The following is a 16,995-nucleotide window of genomic DNA, read 5'->3' on the forward strand; positions in this document are numbered from 1 at the left end:
TGGTCAAACTGATTTCAGAGAAAACTCACCAATGATTGGCTCAAAGACAAGTTAGCAGATTCAAGTTAGCCGTTTGTAATGACTCACCATTTTGAAATGTTTGGAAAAAAAGAAAAAGGAGTAGAATTTTCCAACTTGATCTGGGTGGGTGAAGGGGGTCTAGGAGGGGGTCTAGGAGGGGAACTGGAAAGGGGCAAAAGAACAACAATAGACAGCACAAAGTTCCAAAGACAAAAAGGCTGTCAGGGTCCTGGGTCTGTTTGATCCAGGGTCCCTGAGCAGTTATGGACTTTTATCATGTGTGTTTTTGGTGTGCTGTCCCTCGTTCTCCCTGCTTGCAGGTATAAGCGTGTTTATGTGTGTGTGGATGCCGGTGTTTCTGAGAGCACCTGTTTACAGGCACCTTCGGGCCAGGTGGGTGTGGCCCTGCCAGGTGGTTGGCCACACCTGAAGACCACCACGCAGCTGATCAAGCCTCGTCGGAGGAGATACTTAAGAGTGTGTGGTGCCCTCTCCGACGCTGGATCATTGCGTGACTTAGTCTCTCGGCCAGTCAGTACGGTTAGTCTGCCGCATTGTGTGTGTCTTACAGCTGCCTGTTTGTTATCTCCCCAGGAGAAGCGTGGAGACGAGAGGGCATGACGAATGACTTCTGAAGTCTTAATTCAGCTCAAGATGCTGTAGATTCCCGTCAGTAACACTTTCGGTCCGCTAGTAAAACGTAGTTCTATTAATCTGCGCTTGAACCGGAACCGGATGTAAGTTCCAAAAAACTGAATTTTGGAACTGAAATTGAATTGTAGAACTGAAACTGAATGGTGAGAAGTGAAACTGAAATTATTCGAGAGCTGAATTTTTAAAGGATAAAATGCAGTTTCAAAGCAAATCAATTCATTTTCAAAATACAAAATTCAATTTCAATTTAGTGATGATCATTTTCAAACCATAAATTCAATTTCAAATTAGACTAATTCAAATTCAGTTTTCAAAAGCATTTATTCAAGTTACAATTCAGATTCAATCTGAGCAATTCAAATTCAAATGCATCTATCGATCACCTGGATCACCTGTTGAGAAAGAAAAAAGAAAACAAGCAGAAGAGAACAAGAGTAATAGAATAAACAACATCACAATGATATATGGGAATATGACAGTAAATACTAAATATTAAACATTATTGTGCAGCACGTAAGATCGACAGCGCACAGTGTGCTTTGAGGTAGGAGCCAAAAAGGGTGTAGTTTGTGGGTGTGATCACCCGTGTGTACACCTGTGAGCATGGACGCGCTTGTTTTTTTAAAAGGTTCCTTCATGTAATGATCTGCTAGAGGGTGTGGGGAGCCACTGCCCCGTCCTCCAGGGCATGAAGCAGGTATGGAGGAGATCAAAACTCCAGACATCGAGAGGCCCCCAGAACACAAGAGACCAAGGAAGACCAACAGAGGGGCAGCCGCGCCACTGTCCCAGAAAGAGCTGAGGAGAGTCCCAGATGAGGGCTCACTCAGCAGCCGCAGAGCAGAAGCCAGGGGGGGTTGCAGTGACGCGCCCTTGAGCTCCGCCAGCAGCCAGCTGTGCCAGAGTGACCGAGCCCCAGGCCGAGAGGCCGAGGGCACCCCACCTCCGAAGTGGCCCGAGCGAGCCCCAGGCTCCAGGCCCCGATAAGCGGCCGCCAAGGAGTGAGCCGGTGTGTACCTGGACGCCCACCCCCAGACACAAAGAACCACCAACGCACCGATGTCTGAGGGAGTCTGCCACTGGCAGGGGGAGTGGTGGGGGGAGATAGGCCTCCATACCTTAGAGGGCCTGAGATGTCCCCAGAGAGGTGGCGTCTGATACCCAACCTGACATATAGACACAGACATACAGGCACACACAGATACAAACATCCATTCCCACCCTCATGCTCTCATATGCACTTACTCCACACTCAACCAACGTAGAGACAAACATAAAGAGACGCTGTACACACGATCACGCTCCCCAAGCGTACTCTACGAACCGGGTCTAGGTACCCTTGCCCCTGGAGGGGGGAACTGCACCCAGACCCAGGTGGTGTAACCCTTTTCCCTGCGGTGGGGAGAAGCAGACCGCCCCGACTCCGCAGCAGCAGGGAGGCCCCACACTCCAGACCCCAGTTGGACGGCCAACTCCTCCTTCTAGCCCCCCCGCTCCAGCAGGTCGCAGAGAACGGGGGTGAGAGAAGACTCCAAACCTCCCTCCACCCGCTCATTGTAGTGTTGATGCATGTGTGTTCTAAGGTGCATTTAAAACCCAGGAGGGCATGGAGCTACCTGCCAGAGAGCAGCAGGTAAGTGCATAGCCCCTCCTGATAGCCCTCAATGTCTACGAGTATTTAAAATTGAGAGGTGGGCAACGATGCCAGGGGTGAGGTGTACACCCTGATGGTCTTTTGGAATCCGTGTAGCGTGCCCACCCCCAAGATCCTATATGTATGTGTAATGAGAGTGTGAGTAATGTGAATGTCTAAGTTGTGGGATAAAATTGAGGCACAGGCAGCCAGAAGGGGACAGAGGGGGGGGATGCCTCCTCTGCACCCTGGTGACACACCCCTACTCCAAGGCCCTGCATGTGTGGGTGGTTGTGGTGGAGCGGGAAGAGGGAGGCAGCTGGAGATGGGGAGGGAAGGAAGGGAGGGGCAAGTGACCCCTCCCTGGGGCCAGCTCCCCCGCTGACCCCAGTAGGCACCCCCATACTCCGCGACCCGCCAGGGAAAGGGGGCCCAGGCCCATCCAGACCGGGGCCCAGTGCAGCAGCGCCGCCCGGCCCCACAGAGCCCGGGACAGTCCACCCAACCCCACCACAGAGAAAACTGCACCCACCCCACCATCCACTCATCTTCCAGACTACACAAGACAATAGACGCCCAGGCTGAGATCTTCCTCCACCTCTCCTGTATCTCCCCCTCCTGCAGAGAGAGTTCCCGAAGAGAGGAAAGCTCCTGCAAGATGTGACAACCTCCCTCACCAGTTGAAGAGTCCCCCAGGTGGCTCGACGCACCGGCGGCACCCTGCGCCAGGGCCGGGCCCCCATGCACCCACCCGCCCACAACCCCGGCAACACACCAACCAGGACCCAAGCCCCCGAGGCCCGGCCAGGGCCCCAGCCCAGAGACGGAGCGCCCCCAGAACCCCACGCCCATCCCGGACCGACCCAGGGGCAGCCAGGCTACCAGGTCAGTAACCCACGTCCGTCAGCACAGACCCTCCCCTAGCCCCGCTGCACGCAGCCACGAGGAAACCGTCACCTGAGAGCCAACAGAGCCCCTAATTGGACATGACCGCTACCCCGGGTTGAGCCCCCCAAGAAAGATGCCTCCGGGGAACCCCCCGACGCCCTAAGCCTGTCCCTACCCCCACACCAATCACAACAGTGAAGGCGGGACCAAACTATGACCCCCCACCCCCACTAGGTGATGGAGCTGATCAAAGGAGCCCAGAGCAATTGATCTGATGTGGTGGCAGAGGCTGTATCAAGACTAATGTAATCTAATAGATAATTTCTATATTGGTTAGAATTAAGATTATTTTTATTTTTCCAGTTCATGAGGACTGTTTTCTTGGCTATGCATAGGGCAGTGAAAACCATATGGGCTATATTCTTTTCTGAAGTGACATAATCTAAGCTGCCCAACAAACACACTAAAGGGGAAGTTGGAATGTTACATTTCAGACACTTTGATAAGTCTTCACATATCTCGCGCCAAAACTTCTGAACTGGTGGACAGAACCAAAGAGCGTGGATATAATTGTCCGGTCAAATTCAGTTTCTGATGGCACAGATTTCTGCCCATATGTTCATTTCACTAACATTATATGAACGTTCAAGAAATGGAGAAACAATCACGTAACCAGACCACAGTCCACAGAAGCCACGGAATATTTAGTCTCTTCTTCAGGACCAGGAAACTCAGTCAATTTATTTGCAGATTCATAAATTGGAATCTCTGCCATCAATTCCTCTTTACTCACAGAAGCAGGGGCACCACCAAGCAGGTCCAGGGGGCACTGGCCACCCCCCAAAATTTGCTGCCCCTGCACAGAAGACGAGACATCAGGAGACACCAACAGAGAAACAGTCTGCGGATGGGCTGGGCATCAGGACATACGAGCAGCAGGTCAAGACTAAAGCAACTTGGAACTAAGAATAAGACCAAAGCCACTAAAAATACATGAAGCAACTGTAAACATTACACACACCGACAATCAACAGGCTTGAAAGTCTAAAAAACTGAAACTGCTGGGCACACTGACCCAGAAACATGATAGAGATACAATAAGACACAATAAAATAAAATAAATGATAATAAATCAATAAAATTCTCAACAGGAAGCCCATTTAAACAAAATGCTTGATAACATACAGTGGTGTGGAAAAGAGTTTGCCATCTTCCTGATTTCCTGTTTTTAATGTTTCATCAAACAAATTTAAATATTAGAAAAAAATAACACAAGTAAACACAAAATGCAGTTTATAAATGAAGGTGTTTAATATCAAGGCTAAAAAATTCAAACCCATATGGTCCTGTGTGAAACAGTGATTTTATAACATAAATTAACAGTGGTGAATGACATCTTTGGAAACTTGAGTTCAGTTTCTCTAGACACACACAGGCCTGGTGACTTAAATAGGACCTGCCTGACAAAGCAGAGTAGACCAAAAGGCTCTCAAAATCATATCATATCACGATCCTGCGACTCATCCAGAGGTCACAAAAAAACAGAACAATATCCGAAGAACTGCTTGCCTCACTTCTCTCAGTTATGGGCAGCGTTCATGACTCCAACATAAAAACAAGAGACTGGACAAAAATGACCTGCATGGCAAAGTTCCAAGACAAAAACCACTGTTGAACAAAAGGAACATTAAGGCTCGTCTCAGTGTTGCCAGAAAACATCTTGATGATCCCCACGACTTTTGGGAAAATACTCTATGGACTGATGAGACAGAAGCTGAACCTTTTGGAAGGTGTGTGTCCCATTCATCTGCAGTAAAAGTAACACAACATTTCAGAACAGGAACATCATACCACAGTAAAATATGGTGGTGGCCCGGGGTTGTTGTACTGACTGAGGACCTGGAAGACTCACTGTGGTAAATGGAAGCATGAACGAGACTGTCTGGCCATCTGTTCATGACGTCAAGCTGAAGTTGGGTTCTGCAGCAGGACAATGATCCAAAACCATGGAGTGTGTTACATCCCAAAGACGTCTACGGGGTGAGGGGAGTAACATAAAACTAGAAAGAGAAATCAAGCTAGCCAAAAACATAAGCCTAATGAAAAAACAGGCGAACAAACCAAGGCTTCCAGAAACATCTGACATTCTGACAACCACAAAAATGGCCAAAGACCCTGAAGCGATATTTCAGTCAGCTTAAATAAGCCTTGGAGAACATCTGTTGGCTGCGGGACTCAGACTTCAGCTTGCACTGGAACGTTCACGGCCGAATGTGAAACGGTGGGAATGACAATCGACACCTCCAAATCCGAGGCCATGGTCCTCAGCCTGAAAAGGGTGGAGTGCCCACTCCGAGTCAGGGACGAGTTCCTGCCCCAAGTAGAAGAGTTTAAGTATCTCGGGATCTTGTTCACAAGTGATGGGAGAAGGGAGCGGGAGATCAATAGCCGGACTGGTGCAGTGATGCGGACACTGTACCAGTCTGTTGTGGTGAAGAGAGAGCTGAGTGTAGCCAGTAACAGAAAATAAGACCCTCAGAACCAGGCCACGCAGAACTCCTGGACTCTTGGAAGTTCAGCCACCCGGGAGGGGCTCAGAGTAGAGCCGCTGCTCCTCCACATCGAAAGGAGCCAGTTGAGGTGGTTCAGGCATCTGACAAGGATGCCTCCTGGGCGCCTCCTGGGTGAGGTGTTCCGGGCATGTCCCACCGGGAGGAGGCCCCGGGGCAGACCCAGGACACGCTGGAGAGATTATATCTTTCGGCTGGCGTGGGAACGCCTTGGTGTTCCCCCGGATAAGCTGAAAGAGGTGGGCGGGGAGACGGAGCTCAAAATCCTGACCTGAATCTGATTGAAATGCTGGGATTTTGTATGAAGCTGAGTTACATAAGCTGGAACTTGACAGTCACCAAGGTCATGATCTTGAGAGCATGAAAATGACAGCTGGACGTCTTAAGGGTCCTGCTGCAGCTACATTTGTTTTATTCTAATAACACTCCTCCTCCTCCTCCATCAGGGGTCACCACAGCAGATCATCTCCTTCCATCTCACCCCATCTCCAGTATCCTCCTCTGTCACACAAATCTTTTACAGATTGTTCTTCACTACATCCACAAATCCTCTTTGTGTTTTTTTTTTTTACCTCCTACCACATTCAGGGTCTTTTGTCCAATATACCCACAGTCCTTCCTCCTTATGTCCAAACCATCTTAACCTCGCCTCTCTAACTTAACCACATGTTTTGAGACAGAATAAATCAATATGTTGATCAATTCTAAAATCTTTTCAAAACAGATGATCATAAAGAGAGTCTCCTAATGTTTAATAATTCATATTTAATAGTTTTGCTCTTTGGTGCTGCTTTATCTCAGGTGGTCTAAGAGCAGACAAAGGCTCTATGGGGTGTTTTGGGGCTATGGGGGGAGGAGGGAGCTGCAGAGAGCCAAGTAAGTCTACAACTTTTAATTCCTGGTCTTTAATTAGTGTTGATTTAATAAATTAATCCTTATTTCTATAAATAACAGCTGCACCATCTAAAGTGGAATGACGAAAACTCTCCTAATAAGACCAGATCAGTTATCTATAATCCCCACATTGGTTTTTGGGCACCACATAGACAGCTAGAGGTTGAAGGATGACATGTAGCTATGTAATCAGTGGTCAGATTGGGAGTCTGATCAAATTTGATTGGAGTCAACTCCTCTACAGAGAGCTTACCAGAGTTGCTCATTTGAGAAAATTGATCTGAAACAAAAAAAACAAAGGTGTATCCTCCGATGGCCAGGGCCCTGAAAGTAGGAGGAGCACATGGTGGAACCTATAGCAAATTATAGGGGAACTTGTCCCCGCTTACCTTTCAGTGTAAATATGAGCATACAGTATGTATATGAGGTGTTGCTCTGATAGTTTAACTGGGTCTGTCTAACCTGCTTGGCCCTGTGGCTTTCCCACACCAGATGTATGCACAGAGGTCACACATACAAACATCTTGAGAGGGAATCCTTATGCACTGAGAACAACGCATTGAACATGCTGAGCTGACATTATTTTTACTTTCCTGGGGTTGTATTAACAAATGGTTTCCTGGTGGTGGCTACAGATCTGGACCCCTGCACTACTTTGTGGCTGCTATTTCTGCAGTTCATGGAAACCAATCTCAGAAAAGAGAAATCATATAATAAAGAAAATAATTGACACCAGAATATATTTCAGGTTATATATTTTATGTAGTAATACAAATAGCACAATTGGAAAAGGGTGTGCAAAAGTAATTACAGTCCTTGTTTTTGGCTTACATTGCATTCAACCTTATATTGTAACAGGCAAACACTCTGTGCAATGAATCCACACTTCGATGCTACTATCTCATACATTCTCATACATACAGTATCATTGTTTTCAGTTGCTTTTGACCATTGTTTACAGTCAAAATGTTGCAAATCCTGTCTTTTTAATCGATAGATGTGCTAAATTATATCTCAGCTGACACAATGAATTAGTTATAACTAATTCAAATCAGTTTACATCCAGATTCACTGCATATTTGCAGTTTTATGCAAGTCAGATCAAATACGGTTGATTTTTCTGGCAAAGACATGACAGTAGTATATCTCATGCAGCAGTCACATAAATTACCATTTAAAAAGTCACTATTGTTTCTACAATGTCTAAACTTTAATTATGCATCTGGACCAAATAAAGACTTGTAAAGGTGGTCAAAAACTGTTACTGACATCTGTAGGTAAAAAGAAAAGAAGAAAAAATATGTTCTCCTCAGATGCACACATGCTGAGAAAAAAGCTGTTCCTTTAACTCCATATCATATAGTGTGACACCTGGATCATGAAAAGGCTTCCACTGTCTTGGCTACCACAGTTAGTCAGATGGTGGTGTTGATGATGGCACTGATCCTGTCTTAAGTCTGCAAAGCATGATTTGAATAAGCTGGCTTTTTTTGGAACACCTGTTGGACACAGAAGATGTGAGAACTGAACACTTTTACCTACCAGGATATAGTCTGCACCCCCGTGAGGGGAAGAATAGATTCCACAAAAACAAAGTGCAAATGTCATGTAATCAGTCACTGCAGTAACATTTAAGAAAGCCTGGCTTCAACATAGGGGGAACTACCCAAAGCCCTTAATTATCATAAATGTCTTCAAGAAACAGAAGCTGAGGGACGTAAAGTTGTCCTCATAATCTCATGACCTGAACATCATCTTTGGAGAGATTTTAAACATGCTGTGCATGCAAAGATCATCGAAAACATCTCAGAACATGAACAGTGGCTGAAAATTCCTAAATCCAAAATGAAAACACTCAGAAAACATTTAGGTCAGCGGTCTCCAACCTTTTTTGTGCCACGGGCCGGTTTATGTCCGACAATATTTTCACGGCCTTTAAGGCGTTGCGGATAAATACAACAAAATAAAACCAGTATCGGTACCAAAAAAAGAAGATTTATTCATAACACAGGAAAAGATCCAGGAAAACCGAGTTAAGGATAAAAACGATTTAAAAAAATAACAATAAAAACGCTGAAAACCATAAATTGCACACCCAAGCCTCAACCCTCGCAGCCCGGTACCAAACGACTCACGGACCGGTCCGTGGCCCGGGGGTTGGGGAGCGCTGATTTAGAGTTGTGATACCTGCTAGAAAAAGTTCAACACTGATGTAGTTACTTAGTAGTTAATATGTGAGACAAGTACTTTTTGCATACAACTGTGTCGTCATCAAAGTACTACAACAATTAGGCACATGGGTTAGTAATTAATGAAAGAACAATACTGCAGATAATACAGAGCAACAGAAGATAGACTGACACACAGAACATGAAAAACCAGAACATGTATGTGCTGCATCCTCCCCTTGCTGTTGGCCACAGTAGGGATCAAACTGTAGGCCGAAGTATCACGTCAAGAATTTCAACACAACATTCGAACAAACAGTGCAGTGCATCTACAATCGAAGCCCATCATTTGCCAGCACCTAATGCATGAACTTTAAAACTTTAATATATCAACAGCTTATTGATGGAAAAAGCAGGTGAAATGATGCAGTCGCTGTCAGACCGTTTGATGGTTAGTATTGATTTTGTAAAATGTTTAAGTTATAGTTGTTTTTTTTAATTTTATTTTATATTTTGTGTTTTTTCCAAGTCCAAGACCTTTGGGTAAAGTGTTGATAAATTTCATTAAGACATTAAGACATTAGTAGTTGTAATACTTGTAAGTTTATCATGCAACGTGTGATTAAATGTTAAACTCACTGCCACGTCAACACAAACTACTCAAAAACAAAGCAGATCAAAAATATCAAGACTTCAGATGAGCAAATATATTCATACAGTCATTAGCAGAATGAAAACATGCCAAGGATCAGATCTCCTCTGGAATATCGTGAAGATCTGAAAAAAAGAGAACAAATATAAATTCAGACCTCTAACATCAGTTTAACAGTGCAGTATTTTAGTCTCAAGTATCCAAACATAATGTGGGGACGAACAAATCAAATTAAAGCTCATGTGTTGTGTTTGAGGAATGAGGGATGAGGATACAAAGGCAGTCAATAAACTCGTCGGTGGCTGGACTTCTGGAGTCACCCAAGTTCTTTAAAGCTCTGGATGTTGTGGAGCTGTTCGGATTTATACAGCTTTGCAACATTGCATGGAAATTGTGGGGAGTACCTCTGGACTGGCAAGTTGGCTGGGGGTTGTTGTATAAAAAGCTGAGTGTAAACATGTAACCCATCTCTGGGAAATCAAAAAGTAAATGGTTTGGGAAACGGTGTAGCTATGTCTTTATATCCTAATCAGACAACCAAGTACAGTAAAAGGTCTTAAGTGTAGTATTTGCATTCGGATGCTGAGGAGAAGGGCTTAGACTAAAATGGAAGAAATCAAACGGGAACATTAGGAGTACCAAACCAAATCAGCAGTTTGGTACATTTTTTAGTTACATTTAGTTACATCTACAAATGACGATAAAGTTATTTTGTCAGAAAGTGTTTTTTAACATTTCTGTCCTGATGCTCAGTTATACAGGTAAGTAAATCCCAAAAGCTTGACTCTGTTCATCTGGACGTTTTCAGTGGGAGAAACGTTTCGTCACTCATCCAGGTGACTTCTTCAGGCTCAGCTGACTGCAGGTCAGTAACTTGACCATTAGTATGCAAATTGTCATGACCAGTGATCAACAACCACTGATCAGTGGCCATGAGTACCATTCACAGAGAGCTGGGGAATGGCTGCAATCACAGAAGAGCCACCTCGTCAGGCCAGGACTCTGCAGTCTATGCACACCTACAGGCCAGTGGACTCTTTCAGTGATGAGGATGTAACATCCTGGACAGGGAGGAACGCTGGTTTGAGGGCGGAGTCAAGGAGGCCATTTACGTGAAAAGGGAAAGACCATCTCTGAATGGAGGAGGGGCCTAAGGCTACATCTGTCACCATCTTACAATGCTGTGATTGCAGCCATTCCCCAACTCTCTGTGAATGGGACTCATGGACATTGATCAATGGTTGTTGATCAGTGGTCACGACCTCCCAGCCCATTGTTCCTTCAGTGCTGCTGGTTTCAGTCATTATGCAAATGTCCTGTTTAAAGGTTTGAAACCTGCAGTCAGCTGAGACTGAAGACGTCACCTGATGAGTGACGAAACGTTTCTCCCACTGAAAACGTCCTGATGAACAGAATCAAACATTCTAGTTTTCTTTAGTAAGGAAGGAAAAGTTATTACTATTTTTTACACAATAACAAAATTATTTTCAGAAAAAACAACTGAGGGTTATTTTTCAATTAACACTCAATATAATTTGGGCTGTCACTTGAGAAACCGCTGTGCCAAAAACAAAAGAAATGGTAAATGGACAAGAACTACATATAAATGATAGATATAAATACATAGACAGTAGTCGGTCACATCGTGTCTGTCTGTTACCTAACCTTTGGAGCTTTCAGATGCAGTCCCATCGTCATCATCATCTGACGTCACATATACCTCTAGGTCAATGACTTGCTGCAGGCTTGACTGGTGAACAGAATCTTGGTTGGCTTGCATGTTATAAACTCCAGAAATCTCTGTTTCTGACTGCATTGACAAAGGCTTAGACATCTAGGAAAGAGCAAAGAAACACGAGTAATGGGTACAGAGAACACAGCTGATTTATAACAACCAACGGATTTATTTTACTGAGGTTGTTTCTTCGGGCTTTTCTGCCTCTTTGTCAAATGCTTAACTTCCAAAGATCAACCTATCTGCTCCGCATTCGGTTATCAACCTAGCTCAGTCATCACCCGATCATTGCATCAGCCAGAGGTAGTGTGTCTGTTCTGTTCATGTTACCAGTCAGTTTGTTTTCACAGCTATCCTCTTTGTCTGTTCTGATCGAGCATATGTGATGGTCTGCACTCCCATGGATGGCCTGCATCTCCTGATAGCGTTGTTCCAACTTTCTGTAAATAAACCTGTGTCGACCTTTTCCCTGTGTCCTCTGTGTGTGGGTTCATGATTCTGGCCTCCATGGAGTTAAAATTTGTTTAAAATCTGTGTCTTGGCGCCCCTTGTTGCACCTATTATACTATTTCAGTATAAGTAATTGAACTTACCTGAGAGGCCTGTTCTCCATACCGCTGTGAAGCAGGTGCAACCCCACTGGTGGCTTTCATATGTCGGACCTGCCTCTCTAGCTCAGCCCGGGCCCTCTCGCTGTCTTTGAACCGATTTTCTGCATCCCTCAGTCTCAGCAGCTCTTCCTGCAGCAGGCTGTGTTGTCTCTGCAGAAGCGCCAGTTCTCCTATGGTTGACAATACAGTGGCTTCCCGATGTCCTCCATCTCGCAACAGAGGGCGCCATACTTCACTTGGAGACATGGTGCCCTGCTGCTGCAGTAACAGCTCCAAGATCGAGTCTTGCTTAATAACAGCACCCTGTCATATTACAAGGAGAATCCAGTGTCAGATATTTTTGGTTTGTGACAGAGTCAAATATGAAGTGTGCCTGTTATGTTTTAGAAAGATTCCACAGTTGTGTTATTTTGTAAAGATGGATTCGCTTCTTTGTTTCTGGTAGATTTGACTTTTATTTACAAATATTTCAAACCAGTCGACCAAATAAGCACCAAAAGACTGCTGCTGATCAGCTTTAGTTTAGCTTTTACTGTGAAAAAAATTAAAACATGTATAAATAAAGAAATATTAAGCACTAAATTTACAGAAAGACATAAGAGAGAGAAATAGAAAAGTGATTAATTGCACATAAAAAAGTGGCAGGAGTGAGCAGCAGTACAAGTTTGAGCAGCACAAGATTAAAGTGTGAAGTGTGATTATTAAGTGTGAGCTCATGCGTCTCATGTCTGCATGTCTTATGATGTCAGGCTCGTGTTGTCATGGCTACGTCTCTCAGTGTTTCCTGTTTTATTTTGTAGAGTCAGGAGTCTCCATGTTCAGTGTGTTTTGGTTTACTTCCCCTGTGGTGTCATTATGTTCAGCTGTTTCCTCACGTGTTCCCGTGATCACCTCCTGTGTGCGTTCAGTCTGTGTCAGGTTGTCTGTTTGGTTCCACGTCATGTCACAGAGATCTTACTGCTCAGGTTCATGTTGGGTTTATTTCACAGTTCTATGGTCCCATGAACCTGTTCAGTTCCATGTCTCTCGCCACAGTTTCCATAGTTATTTAGTTTTCCCAGTTTAGGTTTCAGTTAGTTGTGGCTATGTTTTTGTATTCATGCTTACCAGCCATAATAAACGTCTCGCTGTTTGTTTAAACCTTAGTCCCGTTTTCTTCTCTGTCTGAGATGGGCTCCTCCATCACTCTACACACAGTCAGCTCCCACTGACCGTGACAACACCTGCACCGCTACAACTATCTGCTGGGACTGAACGACGCTGCATTCGTTCTGAAGACAGTCTGCAAGCTGGTAAACTGTTGCCCAAGGAAGAAACTTAAGAGGCTGGATCCTGTCTCACTGTCCTTTGTTCTTTTCACTTTTTTTATAGCAATAACTGGATGAGACACTTCTGAGAGTAATGTTTTTGGTAAATGGACTGATTCTTATAGAGCGCTGTATACAACACACCCACTCATACAAGCACTTCTAAACACAAGTGCAAACTAATCTCCACACACCCTGATGTGAATGTTACCAAGCAGGTACTGTGTTAGGAGACCTGAGTTGATGGATGCATCGGAGGGCAACTTGGGGTTAGTATCTTGCCCAAGGATATTTGGCATGCAGGGGAAGCCTTCCAATCAGTAGCTGATCTGCTCTACCACCTGAGCCACAGCTGAATGTGAATGTTACCAAGCAGGTACTGTGTTAGGAGACCTGGGTCGTTGACGCAGAGTTTTGAGGGGTTTTTTTACTATTGTACTTTGATTCTGCCATTATTTATTGTTTCTAGTCTTTTGGTTTCTTTCTTAATGTTCTGGTTTCTGTCTGTGTTTCTTGCTCTGTCTCCCCTGTCTGCTGCGTCGCCTTGAGAAGTCCATGTCTCTGTGTTATGTTTCCTGTTTTACTTTGAAAGTCCGTGTCTCATGTTAATGTATCTGGTTTTGCTTCCCTTGTCTCGTCAGCCCTGATTTGTCCCAGCTGTGTTTCCCTCCTGTCTCTCATTCCCTGACTGCTCCCTCTGTGTATTTAATCCCTGTGTTTCTGGGTCAGTGTTGTGATCGATCATTGCTCCATGCTGTGTGGTCCGGCCTTCTGCCTGCCAGCTTAGTTTTCTGTGTTTCCAGTGTAGCCAGTTCTCTGTTTTGTCATGTAGAAATAAATCTTTATTTTGAGTCTGCACTTTTGGGTCCAGCTTGCCATCACTACTGCCTGCACACAACCTTCACATGACAGAAGATCGCGACCAGAACATGAACCCCTCAGACTGTTTCTGCTGGAGGTTCTGGAGAACCGCTCCTGTATGACGAGCCAGAGGATTTGCAGCCCGGTCAGCTGGAGGGTTCGTGGCCCGACCCACCCCCTTCCCGGAGTAAACAGCGTTCACGACGCCGCCACTCCAGAACGACTGAGCACACCCCATTCATGGGAGAAAGTGAATGTTTATTGCACTCTCCGCTCGAGCATTCCGACCCAACCTTCTGCAATTTCTTTCACTGTGAGCAAGACTGTTTTTCACTCAGAGGATTTATTCTGCCTGAATCGGTTGATTCAGAGAATGTAAGTCTTGTTCCCGCTGGGGGTTCTGGAGAACCATGCCAGCCTTCGTCTGTTCCCGCTGGAGGGTCCGGGGGCCCGTCCAGCCTTCATCGCCTGCCGCGCCACCATCTGCGGCTTCCATGCCGTCACCTGGTCCTGCCGCTGTCTGGTCCTGCCGTCGCCTGGTCCTGCCGTCGCCTGGTCCTGCCGTCGCCTGTCTGGTCCTGCCGTCGCCTGGTCCTGCCGTCGCCTGGTCCTGCCGTCGCCTGGTCCTGCCGTCGCCTGGTCCTGCCGTCGCCTGTCTGGTCCTGCCGCTGTCTGGTCCTGCCGTCGCCTGGTCCTGCCGTCACCTGGTCCTGCCGTCGCCTGTCTGGTCCTGCCGCTGTCTGGTCCTGCCGCTGTCTGGTCCTGCCGTCGCCTGGTCCTGCCGTCGCCTGTCTGGTCCTGCCGCTGTCTGGTCCTGCCGCTGTCTGGTCCTGCCATCGCCTGTCTGGTCCTGCCGCTGTCTGGTCCTGCCGTCGCCTGGTCCTGCCGTCGCCTGGTCCTGCCGTCGCCTGTCTGGTCCTGCCGCTGTCTGGTCCTGCCGCTGTCTGGTCCTGCCGTCGCCTGGTCCTGCCGTCGCCTGGTCCTGCCGTCGCCTGGTCCTGCCGTCGCCTGTCTGGTCCTGCCGTCGCCTGGTCCTGCCGTCGCCTGGTCCTGCCGTCGCCTGGTCCTGCCGTCGCCTGGTCCTGCCGTCGCCTGTCTGGTCCTGCCGCTGTCTGGTCCTGCCGTCGCCTGGTCCTGCCGTCGCCTGGTCCTGCCGTCGCCTGTCTGGTCCTGCCGCTGTCTGGTCCTGCCGTCGCCTGGTCCTGCCGTCACCTGGTCCTGCCGTCGCCTGTCTGGTCCTGCCGTCGCCTGTCTGGTCCTGCCGTCGCCTGGTCATGCCATCGCCTGTCTGGTCCTGCCGTCGCCTGTCTGGTCCTGCCGTCGCCTGGTCCTGCCGTCGCCTGGTCCTGCCGTCGCCTGTCTGGTCCTGCCGCTGTCTGGTCCTGCCGTCGCCTAGTCCTGCCGTCACCTGGTCCTGCCGTCGCCTGTCTGGTCCTGCCGTCGCCTGTCTGGTCCTGCCGTCGCCTGGTCATGCCATCGCCTGTCTGGTCCTGCCGTCGCCTGTCTGGTCCTGCCGCACAGCCGGCCTCCAGACCTCCTTCGCCTGCGCCGCCGCCATTGCTTTTCGCACAGTCGGCCTCGTGAACTGAACTGTTTTGGGCTGTTGTGCTGTCAACCTCTGGGCCCCCTGAACCTTTCAGGACTGTTTACTGTGTTGTTGAACATTTCATGGGCTTTGTTTTGGACTCTGGCTCCTTGTTTTTAGTTTGTTTCATTTGTTTGTTTGAATTATTTTCAATATTTCTTGAAGCTGTTAAATTTAGCAGCACTCAGTGCAGTTGTGGCAGTTGCCTGCCTTCATTTTAAAAGGTTTGTAACATAATTTTCAGGAATTTTAGTTAAAGAGGATTACAGAAGTGAACAGGAAATACTGAGTTATGTCAACTAATTCCCCTCAGAGACATGCTTTTATAAAATGTAGTTATTAATCATGTTAGTTTTATTGTAGTCAAAAAGTACATGTAGTCAGAACATTGGCATTCAGATAAGCTTTAAAGTTTATCAACTTAACAAAACTAAGGTGAAGGTGACCTCGTACACAGTGTCTGTAACATATCGTGTGGTGTATGGAGTGCTGTGGCATGTTAAGTCCGACTTACCTGGAGTGCATGAAGATAAACGCTGAGATTCACCAGCCTTTGGCAGATCTCCTGTCAAACACGAGCAGCATACTTATTACTGACTTCTGTTTTAAATGCACTTTAAATAAACAGACATACTGTAAAAGTTACTTACCATTAGCGGTGACTTGTCTTGTCGCTTCATGCATTCCTTTATTAGGCAAAAACGTTTTCCGCAGAGAGAGAGAGTGAAAACAGTTGAAGCAAAGTTATTACAGTTCACCAACTGAGAGAAACATTTTAGACATTTCAGATTTTCCGCACAGATCCGGCTCGACCTGGATGGTTACACTCATGACACGCCCACACAGGGACAGAACTAACAAGGAACCAGGGGACCCGAGGCACCAATGCCCCAGACCCCACACCCAACCCAGGAGCAGCACCTACCAACGCAAGTATCCCAGGCACCATTCAACACTGCAAGGCAACATCCACTCACGTCCCCCACCACCACAAATCAGGACAGACACACAGACGCCCCTAAAACAAGAGTCCAGTGACTTCAGTGTGAACTGGAGTCACTCTGTACTGTCTTTATTATACAGGAGAGCTTAAATGTTCTCTTTCTCTTCTTAATCATTGTATTCATCAAAAACTACTGAAATATCTATAATGGCTCCAAAATACAAGAATGAAGGTCATACAATACATGACCTGCTGTGCTGATATTAAAATATGATTGTTAGAAATATTAGAAACACAAGTAAAGTTTGAATTTGACATTGAAAGCTAAATTCTTACTGACATTATTGATGTCAAAGATGAAAATTAAACTCTAGTTTTGCTGATAAAATAAAGTCTTTTTGTTGATGCCTTAAACATGTGAATGTCTCAGTAAAACCTGGACAAAATGACTCAGCGGTCCCGTTAACTTTACT

General features: G+C 46.3%; 1 protein-coding gene across 3 annotated transcripts in view; it reads right to left on the reverse strand.

The window, feature by feature from the left end:
- Positions 1-7,398: 7,398 nt before the first annotated feature.
- The window catches only part of arhgef2a (Rho guanine nucleotide exchange factor (GEF) 2a), a 38,035-nt gene continuing 28,438 nt past the window's right edge, over positions 7,399-16,995 (reverse strand). For 2 of the 3 annotated variants that reach the window (XM_084919053.1, XM_084919052.1), the window contains exons 19-23: positions 16,230-16,265; positions 16,094-16,144; positions 11,809-12,129; positions 11,146-11,314; positions 7,399-9,605 (exon numbers count right to left, since the gene is read on the reverse strand). In XM_084919053.1, the coding sequence (XP_084775179.1) occupies positions 9,577-9,605; positions 11,146-11,314; positions 11,809-12,129; positions 16,094-16,144; positions 16,230-16,265 (606 nt within the window). In that variant the 3' untranslated portion in view covers positions 7,399-9,576. Of the gene's footprint in view, positions 9,606-11,140; positions 11,315-11,808; positions 12,130-16,093; positions 16,145-16,229; positions 16,266-16,995 lie in introns of all 3 variants that reach the window. The other variant, XM_084919054.1, reaches the window with a different exon arrangement.

This window comes from Perissodus microlepis, chromosome 22, assembly GCF_051167445.1.
Source record: "Perissodus microlepis isolate ML-2025 ecotype Zambia chromosome 22, ASM5116744v1, whole genome shotgun sequence".
Lineage (NCBI taxonomy): Eukaryota > Metazoa > Chordata > Actinopteri > Cichliformes > Cichlidae > Perissodus > Perissodus microlepis.